This window comes from Eptatretus burgeri, chromosome 7, assembly GCF_056783735.1.
Source record: "Eptatretus burgeri isolate ZD-2024b chromosome 7, Ebu_testis_v1, whole genome shotgun sequence".
Classification (NCBI taxonomy): domain Eukaryota; kingdom Metazoa; phylum Chordata; class Myxini; order Myxiniformes; family Myxinidae; genus Eptatretus; species Eptatretus burgeri.
The window spans coordinates 87,025,991-87,048,724 of record NC_140967.1 but is presented as its reverse complement, the minus strand read 5'-3'; the positions used below and the strand labels follow the sequence as shown (position 1 = coordinate 87,048,724).

Below are 22,734 nucleotides of genomic sequence, written 5' to 3'. Positions count from 1 at the left end.
GATGTTCAGCTATCCTGTGGCATTCAAACGTTGCTCCACTTTTATCAAAGGCCCAATGCGTTTCATGAAAACTCACCAAACACCATCACACCAGCACCACCAGCCTGCAATGATGACACGCAGCATGATGGATGCATGTACTCATGTGGTTTTCTCCATACCCTACTCCTCCCATCAACATGAAACAGCAGGAACTGGGGTTCATCAGACCAGGCAATGTTTTTCCAATCCTCCAGTGTCCAGTGTTTTTCGTTCCTTAGCCCACTGCAACCGCAGGTTCTTGTTTTTTGCTAAAAGAAGTGGAACTCTGCACGGTTGCCAGCTGCCACATCCCATTCGTGTCAAGGTACGACGAGTTGTGCATTCTTTTATGGGTCTTTCGGCACTAATTTTGTACTGGACTGTCAGTCCCTGGTCAGAGTCCAAGTCTCACATCCATAGAGCAAGACTGGAAGCACCAAGGACCTGAGGACTCAGATTTTCATCCTCCCGCACAGGTACCAGCAGCGCCACACCCCATGATTCAGTGAATTTATGACTCCCCAGGCCCGACCCAGATGTCTGTTGACGGTTGGCTCACAGCCAGCAGAGACATGAATATCACTGTCAAGGTTAGTGAATCTCTCTGTGACCTCAACATCCTCACCACAAATAGGTACAGACAGGATAGCAGCATCCAAGATGTCAATGAACTGACCTTCAGCTGGAAAAACTGACCAAGGATTTGAGGCAGAGACTTAATTCCTTCGGTACCAGGTCTTTTCGGAGAATCCTTGGCTATCACTGGTCGGACTTTGTGTCCAACGAGCGGTTGCTGAGAGAGACTCAAACGAGATTTGTTACCTGCATAGTCCGTGAGCGTCAGCTGCGGCTGTATGGACATGTGGCTCGTTTTCCTGACGCTGATCCTGCTCACCAGTTTCTCTCAGCGAGGGAGCCTCGTGAGTGGAGGAGGCCAATGGGCTGACCACGTGCCTCATGGTTGCAGCAGGTTGATCGGCATCTCAAGGAGATGGGGATGGGCCGGCGTCTGCTTGGCGGATGGCCAGGTAGATTTTCGATTGTATTTCGGTCAGGGCTCTGACTGGGCCACTCAAGGACATTTATCTTTTTGTTCCTTAGCCACGTCAGTGTAGCTTTGGCTGTGTACTTTGGGTCATTGTCATGCTGAAAGGTGAACTTCCATCCCAATTTCAGCTTCCTTGCCAAGGGCAGCAGGTTTTCCTCGAGGATATTTCTGTATTTTGCTCCATCCATTTTCCCTTCCATCCTGACAAGTGCCACAGTCCCTGCTGATGAGAAACATCTCCATAAGATGATGCTGCCATCGACCATGCTTCACAGTAGGGATGGTGTTCATTGGGTGATGTGCTGTGTTGGGTTTGCTCCAAACATAACGTTTTGTATATGGGCCAAAAAGTTCCATCTTGGTTTTGTCAGACCACAAAACTGTTTGCCACCTGTCTTCAGAATCTCCGGAGTGTTTTTTTGCATACTTCAAACGGGACTCAAGGTGGACGTTTTTGAGTAATGGCTTCTTTCTTACCACCCTACTTGTACAGTGTGCCGTACTGGCCAGACTTATGCAATGATTGGGATATTGTTGCCACATGCACACAGTGGCCAGTCTTTGCCATAAAGGTATGTGGCTCTTTCAAAGTTGACATTGGCCTCTCTGATCAGTCTCCTTCTAACTTGGTCATCCAGTTTTAAGGGACGGCCTGATCTCGGCAAGATGTTGGTGGTACTGTTGTGGATTTTTCACCCACCCCGTTGTGATCGTTGAAGGATTCTTCCTGGTTGATTGTGGAATCCTATTTGACTTCAGGCAGAGTTTAACGTTTGTCCGATTTGGTTATAAAATCCTGCATAAAACCCACCGACACTGATAACCGATATCCACACAAGTCCTTTCTTTGTGAAACAATTTATTTTCTAATTAATTATCCACCATACACTTCTCACCCTCGTACAATGAATTAAAGAATCCCCATTTGTTGCAATATTATTTGGTTCTATTTCATTTATTCTGACTTTAGTTAACATTTTGACCGACCCGATTCAATTCACTTCCACATTACATCAGAGAGTTTTATTCTAACTTGGTACTTGGTCAGTCCCAAGGAGTACAAGCCACTGAGATTCTAATACTTCCTCAGGTACTTGCACTGAAACAATTTTACATTTCAAAGCATTTTATACTTTAATGGGAGAGTGGTGGGGGCTATTAACCCAGACTGCAGACGTGTCCTTTAGACGAGAAGCCACTATGTACATTTCGAGGCAAAGGTTCGCTGTTATCAGCTCAGGTCACACCGCTCCAGACCAAGACATTTATCAACATTTAGGGCAAAAGTCTCTTGGCCAGAAAGGACAGCCAATTCAACTTATAGCATAAAACTTACATTTCTAAAACCCCATTTGTTACAATTTAGAATACATTAATATACATTTTTCCCCCACACTACCCCGTTTTTTTTTGAAAGGAAAATTTGAATAATTTTTCTTACACATGATTACCATATCCCATTCCTGAAGGAGAAAAGATTTCCATTATTCAAGTTCAATCAACAATGGCGGCGAGTGCTCATATCAGAAAATGAGTGAGTTTCCATTTAATTTATGGCCTGTTCATCAGCATGTGTCACACATTGAAAACATGCTACCCGAAGTCAGAAGATAAACAGGTCAGGGTGTGGATAGAGCAGCACCCAAGGGGAAACACAATCGAAGCACTCCTTGAGCTGAGGAGAAGGTAGATGTGGGCAAGTACGAGCTTGGGCCGGACACTGGGTTGAAGGAGACGAAAAGGACTCAAGAGGTGAACAGAGATCCAGCCCCAACAGAGCCTGGCATCGAGTAAACATCATGGGTGAACATCATGGGCTCATACGTTTCCACAAGACTGACAAAGGTTCTTCCAAAGCATTCAACTTGCATTATCAAGATTTTATCTCTCATTATTTCCCTAAATGACAACGAAAATATACAGAAATCTCAGTTGTATTTGTACTCAAAACATTCATCTCATTTGCTATTTCCATGTAAAAGCAAACAGTCTTTATCAGGGTTCCAATTTGCTATCAATAATTCTTTTCACAAAAATATTCCATCATTTATCCCAAAATATGAAAGTAATCTATTTCTTCAATAACCAAATCCAATTCGATTTTGCACAGTTACCATTTTAACATTCACATCTGCTAAACAATTTACAGTTTCATTCACAAATAGTTCCAGACCATTCTTTATTATCTTGATTTAATTCTCAGTAACTTTTCCTTATCCTCAATTAACAGATTAACAAGGGTTTTTTTTCATGAGCTTAGTCTGAAAGTAACTGACACAGTTACCGCACAACCCCCAATTTGACAGTTCCACTCCGCTCGGCCATCCTGGCTTCGAGTTGCTGAGCTGCAGAGCGTAAAATATCTCAAAAATAATGTTTGACCAATCTCTCTTAAACAACTTTTGGTCAAGAGTCTAGACAATAAAATATTGGTTCACGAAAAAATATAAGTGACCACTATATTCGTTATTGTTGTCTGTCTGTGTCTGTCCCGAGCATAGCTACGTGGGTTTTGATCCGATCCTGATAAAATTTTCGTGGGAAGTTTATATCATGATCTAGTTGTGTTTTCCTGAAAATGGGCGTGGTCCACCCAATATGGACGGAGCCACGCCCAAAAAACGTGTGTTTTTAGGGGTAGCCCAGTTCAATTTGCATCTTCTCCAAGGGGTTTTGTCAAATCTGACAGGGGTTTCGGTATTTGGTTAGCCCAATGGCACCTGCATAGCCCCACGGAGCTCGATTTTCCATTTGTCCCAAGGTCATGAACTTAGAAAATTTCGAATTTTCACATAAAAATCAGACGACCACCCAAACTTTGAGAGCTAGGATGACAATATTTTTATGCATAATCTTGAGGTCATTCCCCACCTAAAGTCTTGAAACTATTTTGCTCCATCTCGAACACCTTGCCCGTGGCGCCCCCTTCAAGTTTGTTTTTACGCTGATTTAATCAAAGTATGGATAATCCGAGGAGTGCGAAATGCCATACAGCCTATATGACGTTATATTGTTCCTGGAATGTTCCAGAGGAAATTTTGCACCAAAGGTCATAATCCTTGACCTTTGACCTTTAAAGTTCACAAAGGTCAAATTTTCAAAGTTGTGGGAATCGAACCGGGTTTTCAACCTTCTTCGACGAACTAACTCCAATAAGCTATAGCACGTATCCTGTTTCCTTATTTTAATGTCCACAACATTGTTTTGTGACCTTTAAAGATTATGCAAAGGTCAAATTTAAGTTGTTGAACGAAACCGGGTTTTCGACATTTTGCAGCTAATAACCTGTCACTCGTACCACATCATGTTGATCATTTTTATAACTTGGTCAAAAATTATCACATTGTCTCATCCTTGACTTCTGAAACAATCCACATCGTCAAATACCGCTCGTGAACCATCGTCGTCTTCAGACTTGTTTTCTTTTAAAATCCACAAATCAAAAATTAAATCTTCAGCATCTATCCAATTAAATCATGAATTTACCTTGACTGAATTGATCAAAGGGTTACACTGGGTTGTTTGCCATTGCCTTCCCAGCACAAGTTCAGGCAACCTCAACATTCGCAGATGAATAAAACAATACGCCTATTTCAACGTCCATCTGAGGGCATCATCAATTAATTATCTGTGAATCGCCCCACGTGCTAAACATCATCAAATCATTAAAATCATTCCAAATCACGTTTCTACATTTAAATCAAAATCTTCAAAACATTTCTGACACGTCCACAGAGCTTGCCCAGCACTTAAACCTGCCGAGTTGAGTAATCACAAATCATCACAATGCCAGCGAGAGCTCAACTCCCAAGACTTCACATTCCGAATATATCCCACATTCACAATTGTTATTTCAATTTATCCAAAATCCCTATGGTTTTTAAATAAAACTTCAACACTTTTTCCCTAAATGGACTTCACGTTAAACAGATTCAGTAGAGAGGGTGCACCACAAACACCAAGTAGCAAGGAACAGGAAGTTTTCTCCACATCCGTTGGGAAGAAAAAGAAAAACTCTAAGACAAGCAAAACCCATAGTTTAGAATTACTCTGTCATGGCTTCAAAACACACACACACACACACACACACACACACACACACACACACACACACACACACACACACACACACACACACACACACACACACACACACACACACACACACACACACACACACACACACACACACACACATACACACACACACACACACAAACGAGCATTGCTTCTCATAGACTCGCGTGTGATCACGTGACAAATACCAATCACATTTCTATCTCATTTTAAAGTCATTGCCAACGGCATGCACATTTCGACACAATAGCCCCCATACTCTTGAATCTGCATTTGAATCGAATTTCACACTTAAAGCTAAGACTCAAACACAGACCCAGTGGAGAGACATGTCACCCCCCACAGATCCAGTCGAGGGGGTGAGCTGCACAGTCGCAGCCCCCACAGATCCAGTGGAGGGGGCGAGCTGCACAGTCGCAGCCCCCATAGATTGAATTCACACACACAACCACGACCTTCCCGTTATCAGCACCAAACCACGAACATCCAGGCTGTTTTATTTCGACTCTCTGCCTGATATTTCTTCCTTAGTTGTTAAAATATCGTCAAAATCCCATCCAGAACACGTTACATTGCAGTGAATATTGGACTCGCACAAGTTTCATTTTTCACTCTCAGCAACACATGCATCTCAATGCAAATCACCAGCCACGCTCCCAGCAGGTCAATCGTCTCCTGCATTCTACAAATTTCACGGTCGACTTTCCCACATTTGGGGAAAAATCGCAAGGCTCAACCTTCCCCCTGAAGTGCAATGGGTAGGCCTCGCCCTGAGAATACCGCCTCAATGATCACAGTATCTCTCCTATCGGGTATCAATGCAAACATATATCTCACGCGTCCTCTGTGCGGTCTGTGGCATGTCACTTCGTCATGCTCATTTGATTACTCCCCTCCATCTTCTTCTCCAGTACTTTTATAAAACAACTACAGTACTTATTGTTTACTTTTAAACGGACTCTCTCCGCTACCTCTTCTTTCTATCAATAAAATTATCTGACAATGAACTTTTCTTTGTTCGAAATGCGTTACCTGCTGAGACAGCCCACCCTTGAGGAACGCTCTCCCTTACCTTCGCTCAAGCACTTGTCGTTCCTCCAGGCACTGCCTCCGGCAGATTAAGCACCTCCGGTCACGAGCACCGCACCAACGTCGGTTCGAATCAGAGTCACCAGGTGCCAACTGTTGTGGATTTTTCACGCACCCCGTTGTGATCGTTGAAGGATTCTTCCTGGTTGATTGTGGAATCCTATTCGACTTCAGGCAGAGTTTAACGTTTGTCCGATTTGGTTATAAAATCCTGCATAAAACCACCAACACTGATAACCGATGTCCACACAAGTCCTTTCTTTGTGAAACAATTTATTTTCTAATTATCCACTATACACTTCTCACCCTTGTCCAATGAACTTCAGAATCCCCATTTGTTGCAATATTATTTGGTTCTTATTTCATTTATTCTTACTTTTAGTTAACAGTTAAACCAACCCAATTCAATTCACTTCCACATTACATCAGAGAGTTTTATTCTAACCTGGTACTTGGTCAGTCCCAAGGAGTACAAGCCACTGAGATTCTAATACTTCCTCAGGTACTTGCACTGAAACAATTTTACATTTCAAAGCATTTTATACTTTCATGGGAGAGTGGTGGGGGCTACCAACCCAGACTGCAGACATGTCCTTTAGGCGAGAAGCCATTACGTACATTTCGAGGCAAAGGTTTGCTGTTATCAGCCCAGGTCACACTGCTCCAGACCAAGACAGTTATCAACATTTAGGAAAAAAAGTCTCTTGACCAGAAAGGACAGCCAATTCAACTTATAGCATAAAACTTACATTTCTAAAACTCCCTTTGTTACAATTTAGAATACATTAATCTACATTTTTCCCCCACAGTACCATATGCCTTCACTTCTTAATGATTGCCTTTACTGTGCTTCAAGGGATATTCAAAGCCTTTGAAATATTTTTATACCCATCCCCTGATCTGTGCCTTTCCACAACTTTATTCCAGAGGTCTTTTGAAAGCTCCTTGGTGCTCATGGTTGAGTCTTTGCAGAGAAATGCACTACCCAGCAGAGGAAACCTACAGGAACAGCCGATTTTATTGTGAAATAATCAATCACTACAATTTAACACACGTGGAAGCCAATTAACTTGGTGTGTCATTTTGACGGTGATTGGTTGCACCTGAGATAATTTACAATTGCAATTGTAAGAGGGATGGACACTAATCCAACCAAGATATTCCAGATCGATATTAATTAATTTACTGAAATTTGTAGAATTTGTTTTTCACTTGGAAGTTGTGGGTCACAATGTTGTAAATGAAGGTGGAAAAAGTCTGATTTAATGTAATTTAATTCCAGGCTACAAGGCACCAAAAGGTGAAAATTTTGAAAGGGGGGTGTAGACTTTCTTCGGCACTGGATATATACATAAACTGGTTATATTGTCATGGGTAAGTTCAAATTAAAACTAATAATACCACTAGAAAGCGTTTTTATGACAAACCAACATCAAGGCTGCACTTTCAAACTTGTCTTCCTCCTCTAAAACTTGGTGGAACCTCGTCAAGTCTCTCTCCAGACTCCGGTGTATGCTTCCACTCCATCCCATCACTCTCTCCAAATGGCACCACAGCCGACTCCGCTCGGGAGAAGGACGAATGTCTCAATCCTGTTTGCTTCAAATTGTGTGAGAACCGAACCCCTCAATCTCCAAACCTACCCTACCCAACCTGTTGTACCCAACTGGTCTTACATAGTCTCCATACCTTCCCCACCCTTTGTACCAAACTTTCTTGGGCATACTGTCTCCATACCTACCCTAATCTCTCGTACCCAACTGGTCTTACATACTGTCTTTCTCACCTGACAAGGTAGAGAGATTTCTGAAAACCTCCGTTGTTTGCTCACTCACATGATACACCAACTGATCACAGGTCGTGTGACCCGTCTTGCCGGTGTTGAGTTTCCCACCATGTTAGCTACAATAGATGAGTCATCTTAACTGTCATCCTGTGTGTTTGTATTGTTTAATTGTCGAGATGCAGTACAACATTTTGGTGACGAAGTTGGCGGGATTAAGTTTTCCAACTCACACCAGCCTTGCTGTCAACGGCAGGAGAGATGGGCAAAATGGTACGTTGCACATTTCAAAATGTTGTGGACACATTTGGACAAAACTTGGTGGAGAGGTTGGGTGTGTTACAGGGATGAACCGATTCAATTTTGGGTAAGGTCCAGGTGCAGGTATGCAGTCTATACTGAGTGCCATTCTGGGTCAGTTTCCGGCTGCTGAGAGGTTAGCCAACGCGCTGCAGAACACAAACATGGTGCAAAAACTGATCATTTCAAGTACAGGCCGATTGCTTGCTTTCAATTATAAGCAAGGTCATGGAAACTATCACTGCGGTTGGCAGCAAATAATTCCTTTTCTCCAACGGGCTGATATCAGATCATCAGTTTGAGTTCAGACCCGGTCATTCTACCTTGGACATGTTGCTTCCACTCTACCAACAATGGATGGCGGCTCTCAATCTCAGACATGAGATCAGGGCTATTTCTATGGAAATATTTTGAGCATTTGATACAGTCTAGCATCCCACCTTGATCTCCAAACTCTGAATATGGCACTCATGGCCAACTTCACACATGGTTTAGTGACTTCCTCCACTCTCATAACCAACATGTGGCACTCAATGGAATTCTTTCATCTCCTCTCCCTGTCAAGGCTGGAGTGCCCCAAGGAAGTGTTCTGGGTCTGGTCCTATTCCTGATCTTCATCAATGATTTTTCTGATTCCCTGGAAAATCCTGCCAATATCTTTGATGATGATTCTACCCTCTGCTGTATTATTTCTTATCCTTTAGGGAGCCAGGCAGCAGCCTCTTCCGAATACGCATCCTCCATTGTACAAAGTCCTTCCTTGGCACACCTGAACTTCTATCCACCTCCAAGGCCTTCATATGCAGCTTGATGGAGTACTGCTCTCCCCTTACTTTGGTTCTTATTTCATTTATTCTTACTTTTAGTTAACAGTTAAACCAACCCAATTCAATTCACTTCCACATTACATCAGAGAGTTTTATTCTAACCTGGTACTTGGTCAGTCCCAAGGAGTACAAGCCACTGAGATTCTAATACTTCCTCAGGTACTTGCACTGAAACAATTTTACATTTCAAAGCATTTTATATTTTCATGGGAGAGTGGTGGGGGCTACCAACCCAGACTGCAGACGTGTCCTTTAGGCGAGAAGCCATTACGTACATTTCGAGGCAAAGGTTTGCTGTTATCAGCCCAGGTCACACTGCTCCAGACCAAGACAGTTATCAACATTTAGGAAAAAAAGTCTCTTGACCAGAAAGGACAGCCAATTCAACTTATAGCATAAAACTTACATTTCTAAAACTCCCTTTGTTACAATTTAGAATACATTAATCTACATTTTTCCCCCACAGTACCATATGCCTTCACTTCTTAATGATTGCCTTTACTGTGCTTCAAGGGATATTCAAAGCCTTTGAAATATTTTTATACCCATCCCCTGATCTGTGCCTTTCCACAACTTTATTCCAGAGGTCTTTTGAAAGCTCCTTGGTGCTCATGGTTGAGTCTTTGCAGAGAAATGCACTACCCAGCAGAGGAAACCTACAGGAACAGCTGATTTTATTGTGAAATAATCAATCACTACAATTTAACACACGTGGAAGCCAATTAACTTGGTGTGTCATTTTGACGGTGATTGGTTGCACCTGAGATAATTTACAATTGCAATTGTAAGAGGGATGGACACTAATCCAACCAAGATATTCCAGATCGATATTAATTAATTTACTGAAATTTGTAGAATTTGTTTTTCACTTGGAAGTTGTGGGTCACAATGTTGTAAATGAAGGTGGAAAAAGTCTGATTTAATGTAATTTAATTCCAGGCTACAAGGCACCAAAAGGTGAAAATTTTGAAAGGGGGGTGTAGACTTTCTTCGGCACTGGATATATACATAAACTGGTTATATTGTCATGGGTAAGTTCAAATTAAAACTAATAATACCACTAGAAAGCGTTTTTATGACAAACCAACATCAAGGCTGCACTTTCAAACTTGTCTTCCTCCTCTAAAACTTGGTGGAACCTCGTCAAGTCTCTCTCCAGACTCCGGTGTATGCTTCCACTCCATCCCATCACTCTCTCCAAATGGCACCACAGCCGACTCCGCTCGGGAGAAGGACGAATGTCTCAATCCTGTTTGCTTCAAATTGTGTGAGAACCGAACCCCTCAATCTCCAAACCTACCCTACCCAACCTGTTGTACCCAACTGGTCTTACATAGTCTCCATACCTTCCCCACCCTTTGTACCAAACTTTCTTGGGCATACTGTCTCCATACCTACCCTAATCTCTCGTACCCAACTGGTCTTACATACTGTCTTTCTCACCTGACAAGGTAGAGAGATTTCTGGAAAACCTCCGTTGTTTGCTCACTCACATGATACACCAACTGATCACAGGTCGTGTGACCCGTCTTGCCGGTGTTGAGTTTCCCACCATGTTAGCTACAATAGATGAGTCATCTTAACTGTCATCCTGTGTGTTTGTATTGTTTAATTGTCGAGATGCAGTACAACATTTTGGTGACGAAGTTGGCGGGATTAAGTTTTCCAACTCACACCAGCCTTGCTGTCAACGGCAGGAGAGATGGGCAAAATGGTACGTTGCACATTTCAAAATGTTGTGGACACATTTGGACAAAACTTGGTGGAGAGGTTGGGTGTGTTACAGGGATGAACCGATTCAATTTTGGGTAAGGTCCAGGTGCAGGTATGCAGTCTATACTGAGTGCCATTCTGGGTCAGTTTCCGGCTGCTGAGAGGTTAGCCAACGCGCTGCAGAACACAAACATGGTGCAAAAACTGATCATTTCAAGTACAGGCCGATTGCTTGCTTTCAATTATAAGCAAGGTCATGGAAACTATCACTGCGGTTGGCAGCAAATAATTCCTTTTCTCCAACGGGCTGATATCAGATCATCAGTTTGAGTTCAGACCCGGTCATTCTACCTTGGACATGTTGCTTCCACTCTACCAACAATGGATGGCGGCTCTCAATCTCAGACATGAGATCAGGGCTATTTCTATGGAAATATTTTGAGCATTTGATACAGTCTAGCATCCCACCTTGATCTCCAAACTCTGAATATGGCACTCATGGCCAACTTCACACATGGTTTAGTGACTTCCTCCACTCTCATAACCAACATGTGGCACTCAATGGAATTCTTTCATCTCCTCTCCCTGTCAAGGCTGGAGTGCCCCAAGGAAGTGTTCTGGGTCTGGTCCTATTCCTGATCTTCATCAATGATTTTTCTGATTCCCTGGAAAATCCTGCCAATATCTTTGATGATGATTCTACCCTCTGCTGTATTATTTCTTATCCTTTAGGGAGCCAGGCAGCAGCCTCTTCCGAATACGCATCCTCCATTGTACAAAGTCCTTCCTTGGCACACCTGAACTTCTATCCACCGCCAAGGCCTTCATATGCAGCTTGATGGAGTACTGCTCTCCCCTTACTCAGATTGATGCCTTGGAAACTAAGGCTTTCAAGATCATTGGAATGTCCCATAATGAGGCTGAGGCTGAGGCTAATGGCCTGTCACTCTCTCCTCACAGACAGGTCAGTGGTCTCTGTCTTCTACCACCTCCTTTCTAGTCCTGTGTCCTGTTCTCTTTCCATGCTTTCTCTCCCCAGGTTTCTGCAGGGCTTCTTTTTTTTAATTCCTTGTCGAGGCTCGTGTGAGAGCTAACACACAACGCACATCAAGGGGGCATGAGACAAGAGGGGCGGGAGGGAGGGACAAAACAGTGGGGAAGACACATTGGGAGATCTGTGGAAGGGAGAGGGACGGGACGAGAAACATGGGGAACAGAAGATGGACATTACAGGGACTTTCAGGAAGGAAAGCAGGGACTTAGAAGGAAGTGGGCTTGGGTGGATTATCGGGGGTAGAAAAGATCGAGGATTTGGATGGGGGATGATAAGAGGTGGTAGTGAACAGCTGTTTTGAAGGCCTGGAGGGAAGAATGGGAAAGAATAGAGTGAGGGGGTTTATTCCAAAGGCGGGACAAAAGAGGAATGAAAGAGTGAAGGCGAGCAGTGATTCGTGATTTTGGTAGTTTTACCAGAAGGGGGTTGTTGGCGGACCTTGAGCGCCCTGAGGAACTGTGGTGGGGACAAATCGCAGAGAGAGCAGGGGGGGCAAGGCAGGAGAGGAGACGGTAGAAGACAGAAAGACCACCGACCAACCTGCGGTGATTGAGTGAGAGGCCCAAAGACTCAGCGTCATTGCGGGAGATTCCGATGATCCGAAATGCCCTGGTTTCTACAGCATGAAGCCGAGAAAGGTGGGAGGCAGGAGCACCAGCCCAGAGGGGAGAGCAGTACTCCATCAGGCTGCGGACAAAAGCTTTGTAAGTGGTCAGGAGCTCAGGAGGGCCGAGGAAGGACTTTGCAAGAGGGAAGATTCCCAGTCGGTGACTGACTTTGGAGGCGAGGTTTGAAATGTGGCTTTCCCAGGAAAGGTCATGGCAGATAGTGAGACCAAGAAGCTTGAAAGAAAGGACTTCTTCCAGAGGATTGTTGAGAAAGTGGATGGGGGGGTTTTCTAAACGGTCCTTTCGAAGAGACATAGTGAGAGTGTGAGACTTGTCTGGATAGAAAGACATGTTCCACGTGTTGGACCAGTTTGTGATTTTATCCAGATCTGCAGTGAGTGAAGAAGCTGCTGCTTGCCGGTCTGAGGGATGACCGATGGTACGGCAGAGGGTGGAGTCATCAGCAAAGAGATTTCGAGGATTTTCCAGAGAGTCAGAGAGATCATTGATGAAAACCAGAAAAAGAACAGGGCACGGAACGCTACCTTGAGGAACTCCAGCCTGGACAGGAAGAGGGGATGAAAGAACTCCATTTAGGGCCACACGTTGACTGCGACAGGAGAGGAAGTCTGCGAGCCATGAGTGGAGATGACCTTGGATACCATGGGAAGAGAGTTTGGTGAGTAGGGTAGGGTGCCAGACTGTGTCAAAAGCACGTGATATGTCCAGGGATACGGCTCGGATTTCCTGTCTGGCATTGAGGACCTCCATCCATTGTTGGGAGAGCAGAAGCAGCATATCCAGGGTAGAGTGACCTGGTCTGAAACCAAATTGATGATCGGAAATCAAGCCATTGGAGAAGAGGAAGGATTTCATGTCTGAAGCGATGATGGATTCCATCACCTTGCTGATGATTGGGAGAAGGCTGATTGGTCTGTAGTTGCAGGGATCTGTTTTTGCACCTTTTTTATGCAGGGCAGTGATGTTTGCAGATTTCCAAGCAGATGGCAGATGACCTTGAGCAAATGAGAGGGTGAATAGAACAGAGAGAGGGTGAGTAAGAGCAGAAGAGCAGGTTTTTAGGACACGTGGGCTGATGCCGTCTGGACCGGTTGCAGAATCTGAGTCGAGGTTTGACAGCAAGCTCTCCACCTTGTCAGGAGAAAAGGACACAGAGTCCAGGGACAGTTGGGTGCGACTGGGTAAGGTGGGTAGAGAAAGTGATGGGTTTTGGACACAAGATTTAGCTGCAAACACCGAGTTTAGGCATTCAGCCTTTTCACGTGCGGTATCAGTTGTACGGCCATTTGAGGTAAGGGAGGGGATGGAGGGGGAACATACACCAGAAACAGATTTGATTAGACGCCACCAGGATTTTGAGGAGGGAGAGAGGTTTGAGAGTTCAGACTTGAGATGAGAAAGATGTTGTTTTCTGGCTCTCCTGAGGGTAGATACACACTTGTTCCGAGCTTTATGGAAGGAACTGAGATTGCCCTCAGTTGGGTTTGCTTTCCATGAGGCAAAGGCAAGTTGTTTCAGGGCAACTGCCTCGCCACAAGCTACAGTGAACCAAGGGCGGGAGGAAAGGTAGGGCAACTGAAGACGAGAGGGGATAAATCTGTGCATGAGGAAGAGCAAGCTTCTTTGAAATAATTCCCAGGATGAGTTGATGTTGGAGAAAGTAGCGATACGAGATCAGTCTGTAAGTTTGATGGCTGCTTGGAGACCCTGCCAGTTGGCTTGAGTGAAATACCAGACTCGACTGCGGTGAGGTGGTTCTCTGATAACAGCCAGAGAGATGTCCACTTTGACAAGGATGTGGTCAGAAGAACCGATTGGAGCGGAGGGAAGAGCAGCAGATATTGTCAGGGAAATTTGTCAAAAACAGATCCAGAAGAGATGGAGTACCATTGGTTGAGATCCGGGTCGGGAAGTTGACCGATTGAGTCAGTCGCAATAAGTCGCAGAAAGCTTTTGCTGAGGTGCCATGACAGGTGAGAGAGGTACCCACACCGAGCCAACTGGCATGATGACAATTGAAGTCGCCACAGAAGAGGAAGAGAGAGTTTGGATGAGAATATAGAAGATGGTCCATGTTTTCCGATAGTGAGGTGTAGATGGAGTCATTACTGTTCGGTGGACGGTACAGTTCACATATAAACATGAGGTGGGAGTGGAGTGGAAGCCGTAGTCAGAGGTATTCCTGGGGGTGTGGGGGAGTGAGGGCAGTGCATGGAGAGTGAGGAATAGAGTCTTTGATGAAGAGAGCAACTCCTCCACCAGGACGAGGCACAGGTCTGTCATACTGGAGGAGGGAGTAACCAGGGAGAGATACTTGGGAGTCAGACACGTCTTGGGGGACGAAAGTTTCTGTTAGGCAGATTATGTCTGGTTTGTCAGTGGCAACCTGTATGGAAAGATCTGAAAGGTTTGAGCGAAGGCCTCGGATATTTGAGGTCCACACTGTTAATGAAGAGGGAGGGGAGGAGGCTTTGGGTGCAGGGGGGGGGGGGAGGGGGAGGGTAGGACAAGGGACGAGGAGGGGAGGTAAGGATGGTTGTTGAGTGTGGGGGATTGCAGAATAGCTTGGGGAGGGGCCGGATGAGGAGGAGAAAAGGCTCTGTGGTGCTGGGGGAGAGGGGGGACAAGAGAGGGGGAAGAAGGCAGTTGAGGATTTGAGGAGGTGGAGTGAAGAGATTGAGGTGAGAGGGCAGTGGAAGGAGGCAGCTTTGTGGATGAGAGGGGGGGGCAACTTTGAGAAGGATGAGTGAGGGGGATGAAAGGTGGGACAAAGGTGAGGGGGAATTTTTGAGAGAGGTGGGAGGGAGAAGAGTGGGATGGTTGCTTTGAGAGTGAGGGGTAAGAGGGGTGAGTTGGCATTGAAGTTGAAAAAAAAGAATGGTTGATGGAAAGCGAACATTCATAGCAAACTGGGTTTTTAATAGTTTTAGTTCAGAGATGCGATTTAACACAATTCTTGATGGATGCAATAAAGGCGAATTCAGAGAATGGAGAGAAGAAACGCTGTAACAGTTGGATTTGTTTAGGCAAGGAATGGAGAGGTCGAAATGAGAGCAGTCTGTTAAAATAGCAGGAGTAGTGCATTATGATACAGTAAAGAGTACCACATGTGTGAGAGAGGAAGATGAAGCATGATAAGATATCGTTTTTGTTATTATTATGAATGTTTGAGAGAGTTTTCAACAGATTAGGTCATGGAAATGTTGTGGAAAAAAATCGAGGAAGGAGGAAGAATAAGAGGTGATGAAGACGAAGAAGCAGAATCAGGAGAAAGGTGGCGGTTTTTTTTTTTTAAGATAAGAAATAGAGAAATTAGTTGGGAGAAATGGGAGACGTTAGGAAAGTGGGGGAGATAGAAATTGAAGGTCAATGGGGAGAAAAAAAACAAATAAAACGATCGTACACCGAGGTGAACAGGTAGGCCTCAGCCTCGTCCTCAAGCCTCGGTCTCAAACACCCGGGAAGACAACGTCGCCAAAAACTCACAAAATAGCACGATTTTTGAAACAAAACCGAACTAGGAACACACAGTAACATGTAGGTGAGAAAATAAACAGTTAAAACGGGACAAATAACGACCGGAAACTTATCTTTTTTGATCGTCAGCAGAGAGCTCCGAAGGAGACCTCTTGACACTCCAAACCCGGAACCGGAAGCGATGGATATGATCAAAGGAGAGGGCTTACACAGTCCACCATTAACCCCATTCTGGTGAAACTACCTAGATCCAGGATCACTGCTCACCTCACCATTTATTCCTCTTTTTCCCACCCGTGGAATCAACTTCCATATTCTCTTCAATCTCATCTTTCTGTCCAAGTATTCAAGACAGCTGTTCACCACCACCGCAAATCGTCCTCAATACAAAACCATCATATTTTCGACACTCCTTAACTTCACCCAAATCCCTCCTCCAATTTTCTCTTCTTGGAGTTTCCTTCTGTATCCATCTTATCCACCCCATGCATCCTCTGTGTCCAACTTGTCCACCACATGCATGTGTGTTTTACGTCCTGTTTTTGTCCGATACATCCTTACTCCTGATTGTTCACTGTACTAACTCTTCCAACAAACCTCGACTATGTATCCAAAAGAAAAAACAACCATCTACTGAGCATCCTCCGTCGTTCAAGGTCTTTCCTTGGCCAATCTGAACGTTTGACAATCTACACGCCTTCATTCGCAGCTTAGAGTATTCCTCTCTCCTTTGGGTTGGCATCCCTGCCTCACATCTTGCCCTTCTTAATGTCATGAAACGTAAGGCCCTTAATATTTATTGGGAGCTCCAACAAAGAAGTGTCTAAGTTTGTTACTTTTGTGTCGTAGGCAGGTTTGTGGTGTCTGTATTCTTCTGCCTCCTTTTCGGCCTTGCACCCTCTGCCCTCTCTTGGCTCTATTCCTTCCAGATTCTGCATGGCACACACTGTCTGTGAGTAGCCCTCTTCTTGTTAAACTCCCAAAATCCAGGCTCACTTCTCACCTCCACTCATTTGTTCCTCTTTTTCCCCTCGGCTGTGGAACCAACTTCCTCAGTCTGTTCAGTCCCATTCCTTCCTCTAGGGCTTCAAGACAGCTGTTCACCACTACCTCACCCCATCCATAGTTATATCTTCTACCCCAAATTACCCCATTCATAAGCACTCCCTTTTTCTAGGTTATTGTGATTTTTGGATGGCATTGTCATGGAACAGGTGGCATAGGATGGCATGCTCTTTGGAAAGGGCATCATTTGGTACCTGACATAACTGCTCACAGTTATAAGTGGTTGTAGTTGTAGTTATTAGGGTATTAAAGGGTACTCTCTTCATTTTTTTTTGTTCTTCCACCCTCACTTTTTCACCTTTATTCGCTTTTAAATTTGTTTTCTCCGCAACCACTTGAGCGATTTGCACAAAATTTTCAACGTCGGAGCAGCTACCCATGGGACAATGTTTTAATGCTAACTATGATGTCATGGTGATGTAGTATGGCAACCATGTTGGAAAAAAAGGGGAAACACTTTGGACATCTCTGAAACCACTGAAAGAAAAAAAAAATCAAACTTGGCACAGGTTAGGTACTCCGCATGGGGAACATTTGATAATGATGTCATTGGTGGCCTAATTATGACATCATAATTAGGTTGGTCAAATTCCTTATCTGGTCAATATGAAATTTTTTGAGGGTGATCTACTCAAAAATTTGTCAAGATAATTAAATTGATGACATGATGTGGTAATGGCAGTCATATTTTTCTGAAAAAAAAAGAAACCTTCAAAATCAGATACACGCGAAACATTAAATGTGTGACCGACTACCCATGTGGAAAAATGTTCAACAACTATGAAGTCATCAATGACGTTGTTTGGCATCCATAGTGGATCGAATTAAAATCTTTTAAAATGCCTTGTCTTGAACCGCTTAATCAATCCATGCGAAACTTCATAGATATGATTGACGAGCCATGGGAAATATGGTTTGAAAATGTAAACATAATCACGTGTAAACATAATCGGTCACGTGGTCTTTATTTAAAAAAAAACTTCTTTGATCCAATATGGCTGTCAATCCATGTGAACTATGAAGTCATACTTATCAATCTTTATTTCTCGTGGCTCACAGTTTTGTAAGCGCCCACATAGACATCACCACTCATCGTTATAAGTGGCAGTTCTTGGGATGGACTAGCCATGAGAAATAAAGTTTGATAAAAATGATTGTCATTGGAACGGGTGACATGGGAAGACATCGGCAGAGGATAGCATCGTTATTGGAATAGGCATCGTTCAGTACCCGGCATAACTGTTCGCAGTTAAACACAGCCAAAGACTTCCAGATATTATCTTACCATGGTATAATTTGAGACGTGTGTGTTCGTTTCCCTTCTATGCATTCCTGAACTGCTGGAATGAATGAGTAGAAAACTGGTCGTTGTACTTGTGGGTGTGCATGGGGGAGTTTTCAGGGGTAAAAAAAAAACATATTCCTGGGAGTTCAGGGTGGGGGGTACCCAGAGAGGACCCCAATTCTCTGTAAGTGCATGTGTATCTGTAGCGCCACTCCTGGTGGGAAGGGGTATTACAAGTGTTAATGACCCCAATTCTGGGGGAAATAACCTGTCTGGTAGGACGGGTCCTTCGCTAATTATAAAGCAGACACAACGCTTTTGTACATTTATACAACACTTAAAGATGACGTTTGTAAAAATCATCAAAGTCATGCAATGGACTCAGGTCCTGGAAGATGATGATGGCCAAACAAGTTTGGAGTAAGAAAAGTATTCCATTGTTGTAGGAGCATGTGGGCAGCGTTTTCCTCAGATAGCTCGGCCTAAGATCAAGAATCCGTTTTCGCAAAATACCTCCAAAGTAAAATTTATTTCATATTTGTACATAGTTGCAATGCTTTTGGAGAAACAAATTGGCATCATTACAACTGGTCAGAAGTAACCTTCCAGATGTAGAAACAAAGTTGTCATCTCCGGTCTTCATGGCAGTATCGAAAATTGAAATTCCGACAGGACGTTCAAAAGAAGAACAGTGAGTGAAACAAAGTCAAATTCGATAATGCAAATACTGCATAAAAACAGTGGAGCTGAATCGTATTTTTGCTTTGTTTTTACAATACACAGCATTGTTAAATTTACAGGAAATATAAATGTGCAGTACAAATTAAAACCCAGTGATTTTAATAGGGAAACGCAAGCATTGTTAAATATACAGTACTTGAAAACCAAAATTGTGCCGCCGACTACCTAAGAGACTTCTTCTTTTGTGTGCGGAGCATGGCTGCAGGCAGAATCATTTGCCAGGGATGCAGCTGTGTCACTGATGCAGTGCCCCTGTAGGTCACAGCGGGAATTAGGAACTCGGTGAGTATGCCGGCGATGGCTCGCCCGCTCTCACCGATGAGACTGAAGTTAACTTAAGGCACATTTTTGATTGCATGACCGTTGCAAAATGCTGCGACAATAAAGAGTCCATAACAGCTCAAGGGGAGGCACTGCTCTACTCAACAAAACCCACCAAAAATGAAGTTTTGCTGAGAAGGAATGGCTCTTTGGATTTTGGAATATGGAACAAAGAAACCAAAAAAGAAAACAAAAAAGAACAACAACAAATCAACGGAGGAAAATGGCAAAGATTTCCAGCTTTTTGAACAGTCATAACAAATTGATAAAATGCAAACACATTCCTCCAATCCTGGGATAAAACAGCATTCATTACTTTAAAATGGAGGACGATCTGGCATGGGAAGAACAGCTAAAGAATGGCAACGCAGCTAAACAGGGCCACTTGGCCAAGTTCACAGTTATTTTAAGGACTTGTGTAGATGGAACCCTTATGGCTGCCCCGATACATGGAAAGGGATCGTATGGCACAAGTACAAAAGACAAAAAAACATTGCACTAATTAAGTTTGCATTGTTCAGCTTGAGATTGGTTTTGAAAGCAATGGACAACGGCGCATTTGTTCGATATAACTCTACGAATCGAGGTGAACTGTGGCATAGCATGCCCAATAGATGGTTCAAAACGACTAAGGCAACCATTTTGTTCAACAATGGCATTGACGTATCGAAACGAATGACTTTCACGATATACGAATTCAAAACAGCAAATCCCACGGCTCACTTTAAGTTTACTAGTGTGCCATAACGATGCAAGAGTGCAATAACTCTGCCTTACCAACCAACTGACCAAACATAACCACCCACCCCCCAACCCAACCCAAGCCAAACACCCTCCTCTCCCCATTCCCAGGACCATCACACATTATGAAAACGTACTGTGCAACAGCCTTCGAGAGTAGTGGTTAAACATTTAAAATTGACAGTGTAGTCATACAGCATGCACTTGTAGCACGTGCAGAAACAGCGGTTTCTTTCAAAAATTGTATAGTCTTGGTAAAGTGATCGAAAGAGGGAATGTAAGAACCGATGGAATGAGCAACAGAATAAAGAAACAGATTGAAAAAGTAAACTGCAAAGCGTTCATTTACATCCTGCCATCTGCCTGTTATTCCAAGCATCCGTTTCCGTTGGTCACGAATGAAGTACACGACTCCCGAAGTGGCTTTCTTTGCTGGGGTGGTGCATGCTGCTGGGTCGAGACACGCGTAAGTGCAATTTGACGTTTTGCAGTGCCCCTGCGCATGAGAAATGGTGGATGTACATGCAGAGGCAGGCTGATGTTGGCTGCCGCGATCGCTCGCCGCAGAGCCGGCGAGTGAGGCCTCGGCCGGCGGGTCCCGTGAGAGCGAGCTTGAAAAGGCACAGGGAAATTGTGGCTAGTACATAACGGTGCAAACCTGTCGGATCGCAATCCGAGGATTCTTCCACTTTCACCATTCTCTCACCTTGCACCTACCTCCCTTCCTTCTCATGGTGAAGAGCAAAATTAAATTGTACAATCTCCATTTGCTCAAACGCAGAACCCGGCGGTTTTTCCTCAGTCACATGGAGGCTCCGTCGGGGTCGGGAAAGAAGTGGACGTGGGTGAGTACGGCAGCGGCAGCAGAGATATGGATGTTGGGGAGGAGGGAGGCGAGTTTGCAGAGTCAGGGACCTCTGGCTGGTTGTAGAAGATGTACGGACATTGACGTATGCACGTTTCAATGATTATGTTGCTGTTCTTGGTCACCGTCACGATGCCCATGGTGTAGTCTGGGCGCATCAGTGTGGGAGCAAAGCAAATGGAGAGGTTCTCACTTGTCATCCTGTTCAAAGTGCTGTGTTGTGTAACCCTGAAGAGGGAAATATCCTCGTGTTGGTTCAAATCACGGCAAGCAAATAAAATCATGTTCTAGATTAAAGGAACAGATTTGCATTGAAATCAAGAAAATAAACTGATAGGCTAAATTAATGGCATGTGGCTAAAACATCGGCACGATTGGCAAAATGGCCTCCTCCTGTGTCCAAGTACCTTGAAAGGTGGGAGGAAGGGGAAGTAATGGAAAAGGGAATTAAAAGGCAAAAGGGGTTGGGGGAAGTCCCAGGTTCTTGCAGATGTAGCATGTAAAGGCACTGTCACACCTTGACGATTTAGCCAGCGTATGCCGACTTCGGAAAAATTTGTCTAAAACGCTGGCACACGTTGAATATGTTGTGGGTAAGTTTTGTATACGTTAAGAGCATCCTGAAAAACACTGCCATACGTCGTAGTACGCTGGCTTTCATCGTTGTACTTTGCAGTTGTCCTCAAATTTTCCATGCTTGTAACTTTACGACGTATGCCAGCGTATGACTCACACGTTCCGCGATGCTGGCCATAAGTTGTAGGCACGTTACGCGATTGTTGACACACGTTACTTGTAAGTTACTCATAAGTCGAAACACGTCAAGGTAATGATTAGCGTACCCGAAACTTATTTCTAACCTACGAGTAACGTGTTGTAGGCACGTTACACGATCGTTGACACACGTCGAGGCATGTTATGCGATTGTTGACACACGTCGAGGCACGTTACTTGCAAGTTACTCACAAGTCGAAACACGTTGAGGTAATGCTTAGCGTACCCAAAACTTATTTCTAACCTATGAGTAACGTGCTTTGAACCTATGTGTAACGTATTTGATTGACGTCTTCCGGACGACCACAGAACTTACTGAACGTGTTTCTAATTTACAGCTACCGTATAATGGCTAATTGGCAGCGTTTAAATAATAATAAAAAAAACAACAACAATAACTTCCGATATTTCGTCACGTGCCGTTACGTCACGTCCGATTGCCTCTTCAGTTTGCTCATGTCTTATTCTTAGTTCCTCTTCTGTGAATATTTTCTGTTTGAGGATATTGTCACGTCGACGTCGAAACTTAAAAGCAAATGTCCGAATATATTTTAAAATTCGCGATAGACTAAAAACAAACAAACAAACAAACAAACAAAAAAACAACAACAACAACAACTTCAGATATTTCGTCACGTGCCTTCACGGAGCCAAGGAGAAAAAAGACAATGTGCCTTGATGGAGAAAATAAGTTTCAGGTATGCTAAACATTACCTCGACGTGTTTCGACTTATGAGTAACTTACAAGGAACTTGTGTCGACGTGTGTCAACGATCACATAACATGCCTACAACTTATGGCCAGCGTATGCGGAATGTGTGAGCCATACGGCGAGTACGTCGTAAAATTTTCAGCATGCTTGAAATTTCACGACGTACGAGACGTACCACGAAATATGACAGCATACTTCATCGTTTTTCAGTG

The 22,734-nt window shown here is 43.9% G+C and overlaps 1 protein-coding gene and 1 non-coding gene across 2 annotated transcripts in view; both read right to left on the bottom strand.

The window, feature by feature from the left end:
• Positions 1-5,804: 5,804 nt before the first annotated feature.
• LOC147023690 (U1 spliceosomal RNA) lies at positions 5,805-5,966 on the bottom strand. Its single transcript, XR_015060568.1, has one exon. It is a non-coding gene; the product is annotated as a U1 spliceosomal RNA (small nuclear RNA).
• Positions 5,967-18,878: 12,912 nt separating this feature from the next.
• LOC147023689 (rho GTPase-activating protein 5-like) overlaps positions 18,879-22,734 on the bottom strand; it is a 41,172-nt gene continuing 37,316 nt past the window's right edge. Inside the window, exon 7 of the mRNA XM_085889408.1 lies at positions 18,879-21,264. Coding sequence (XP_085745534.1) covers positions 20,970-21,264 — 295 coding nt within the window. The 3' untranslated portion in view covers positions 18,879-20,969. The remainder of the gene's footprint in view (positions 21,265-22,734) is intronic.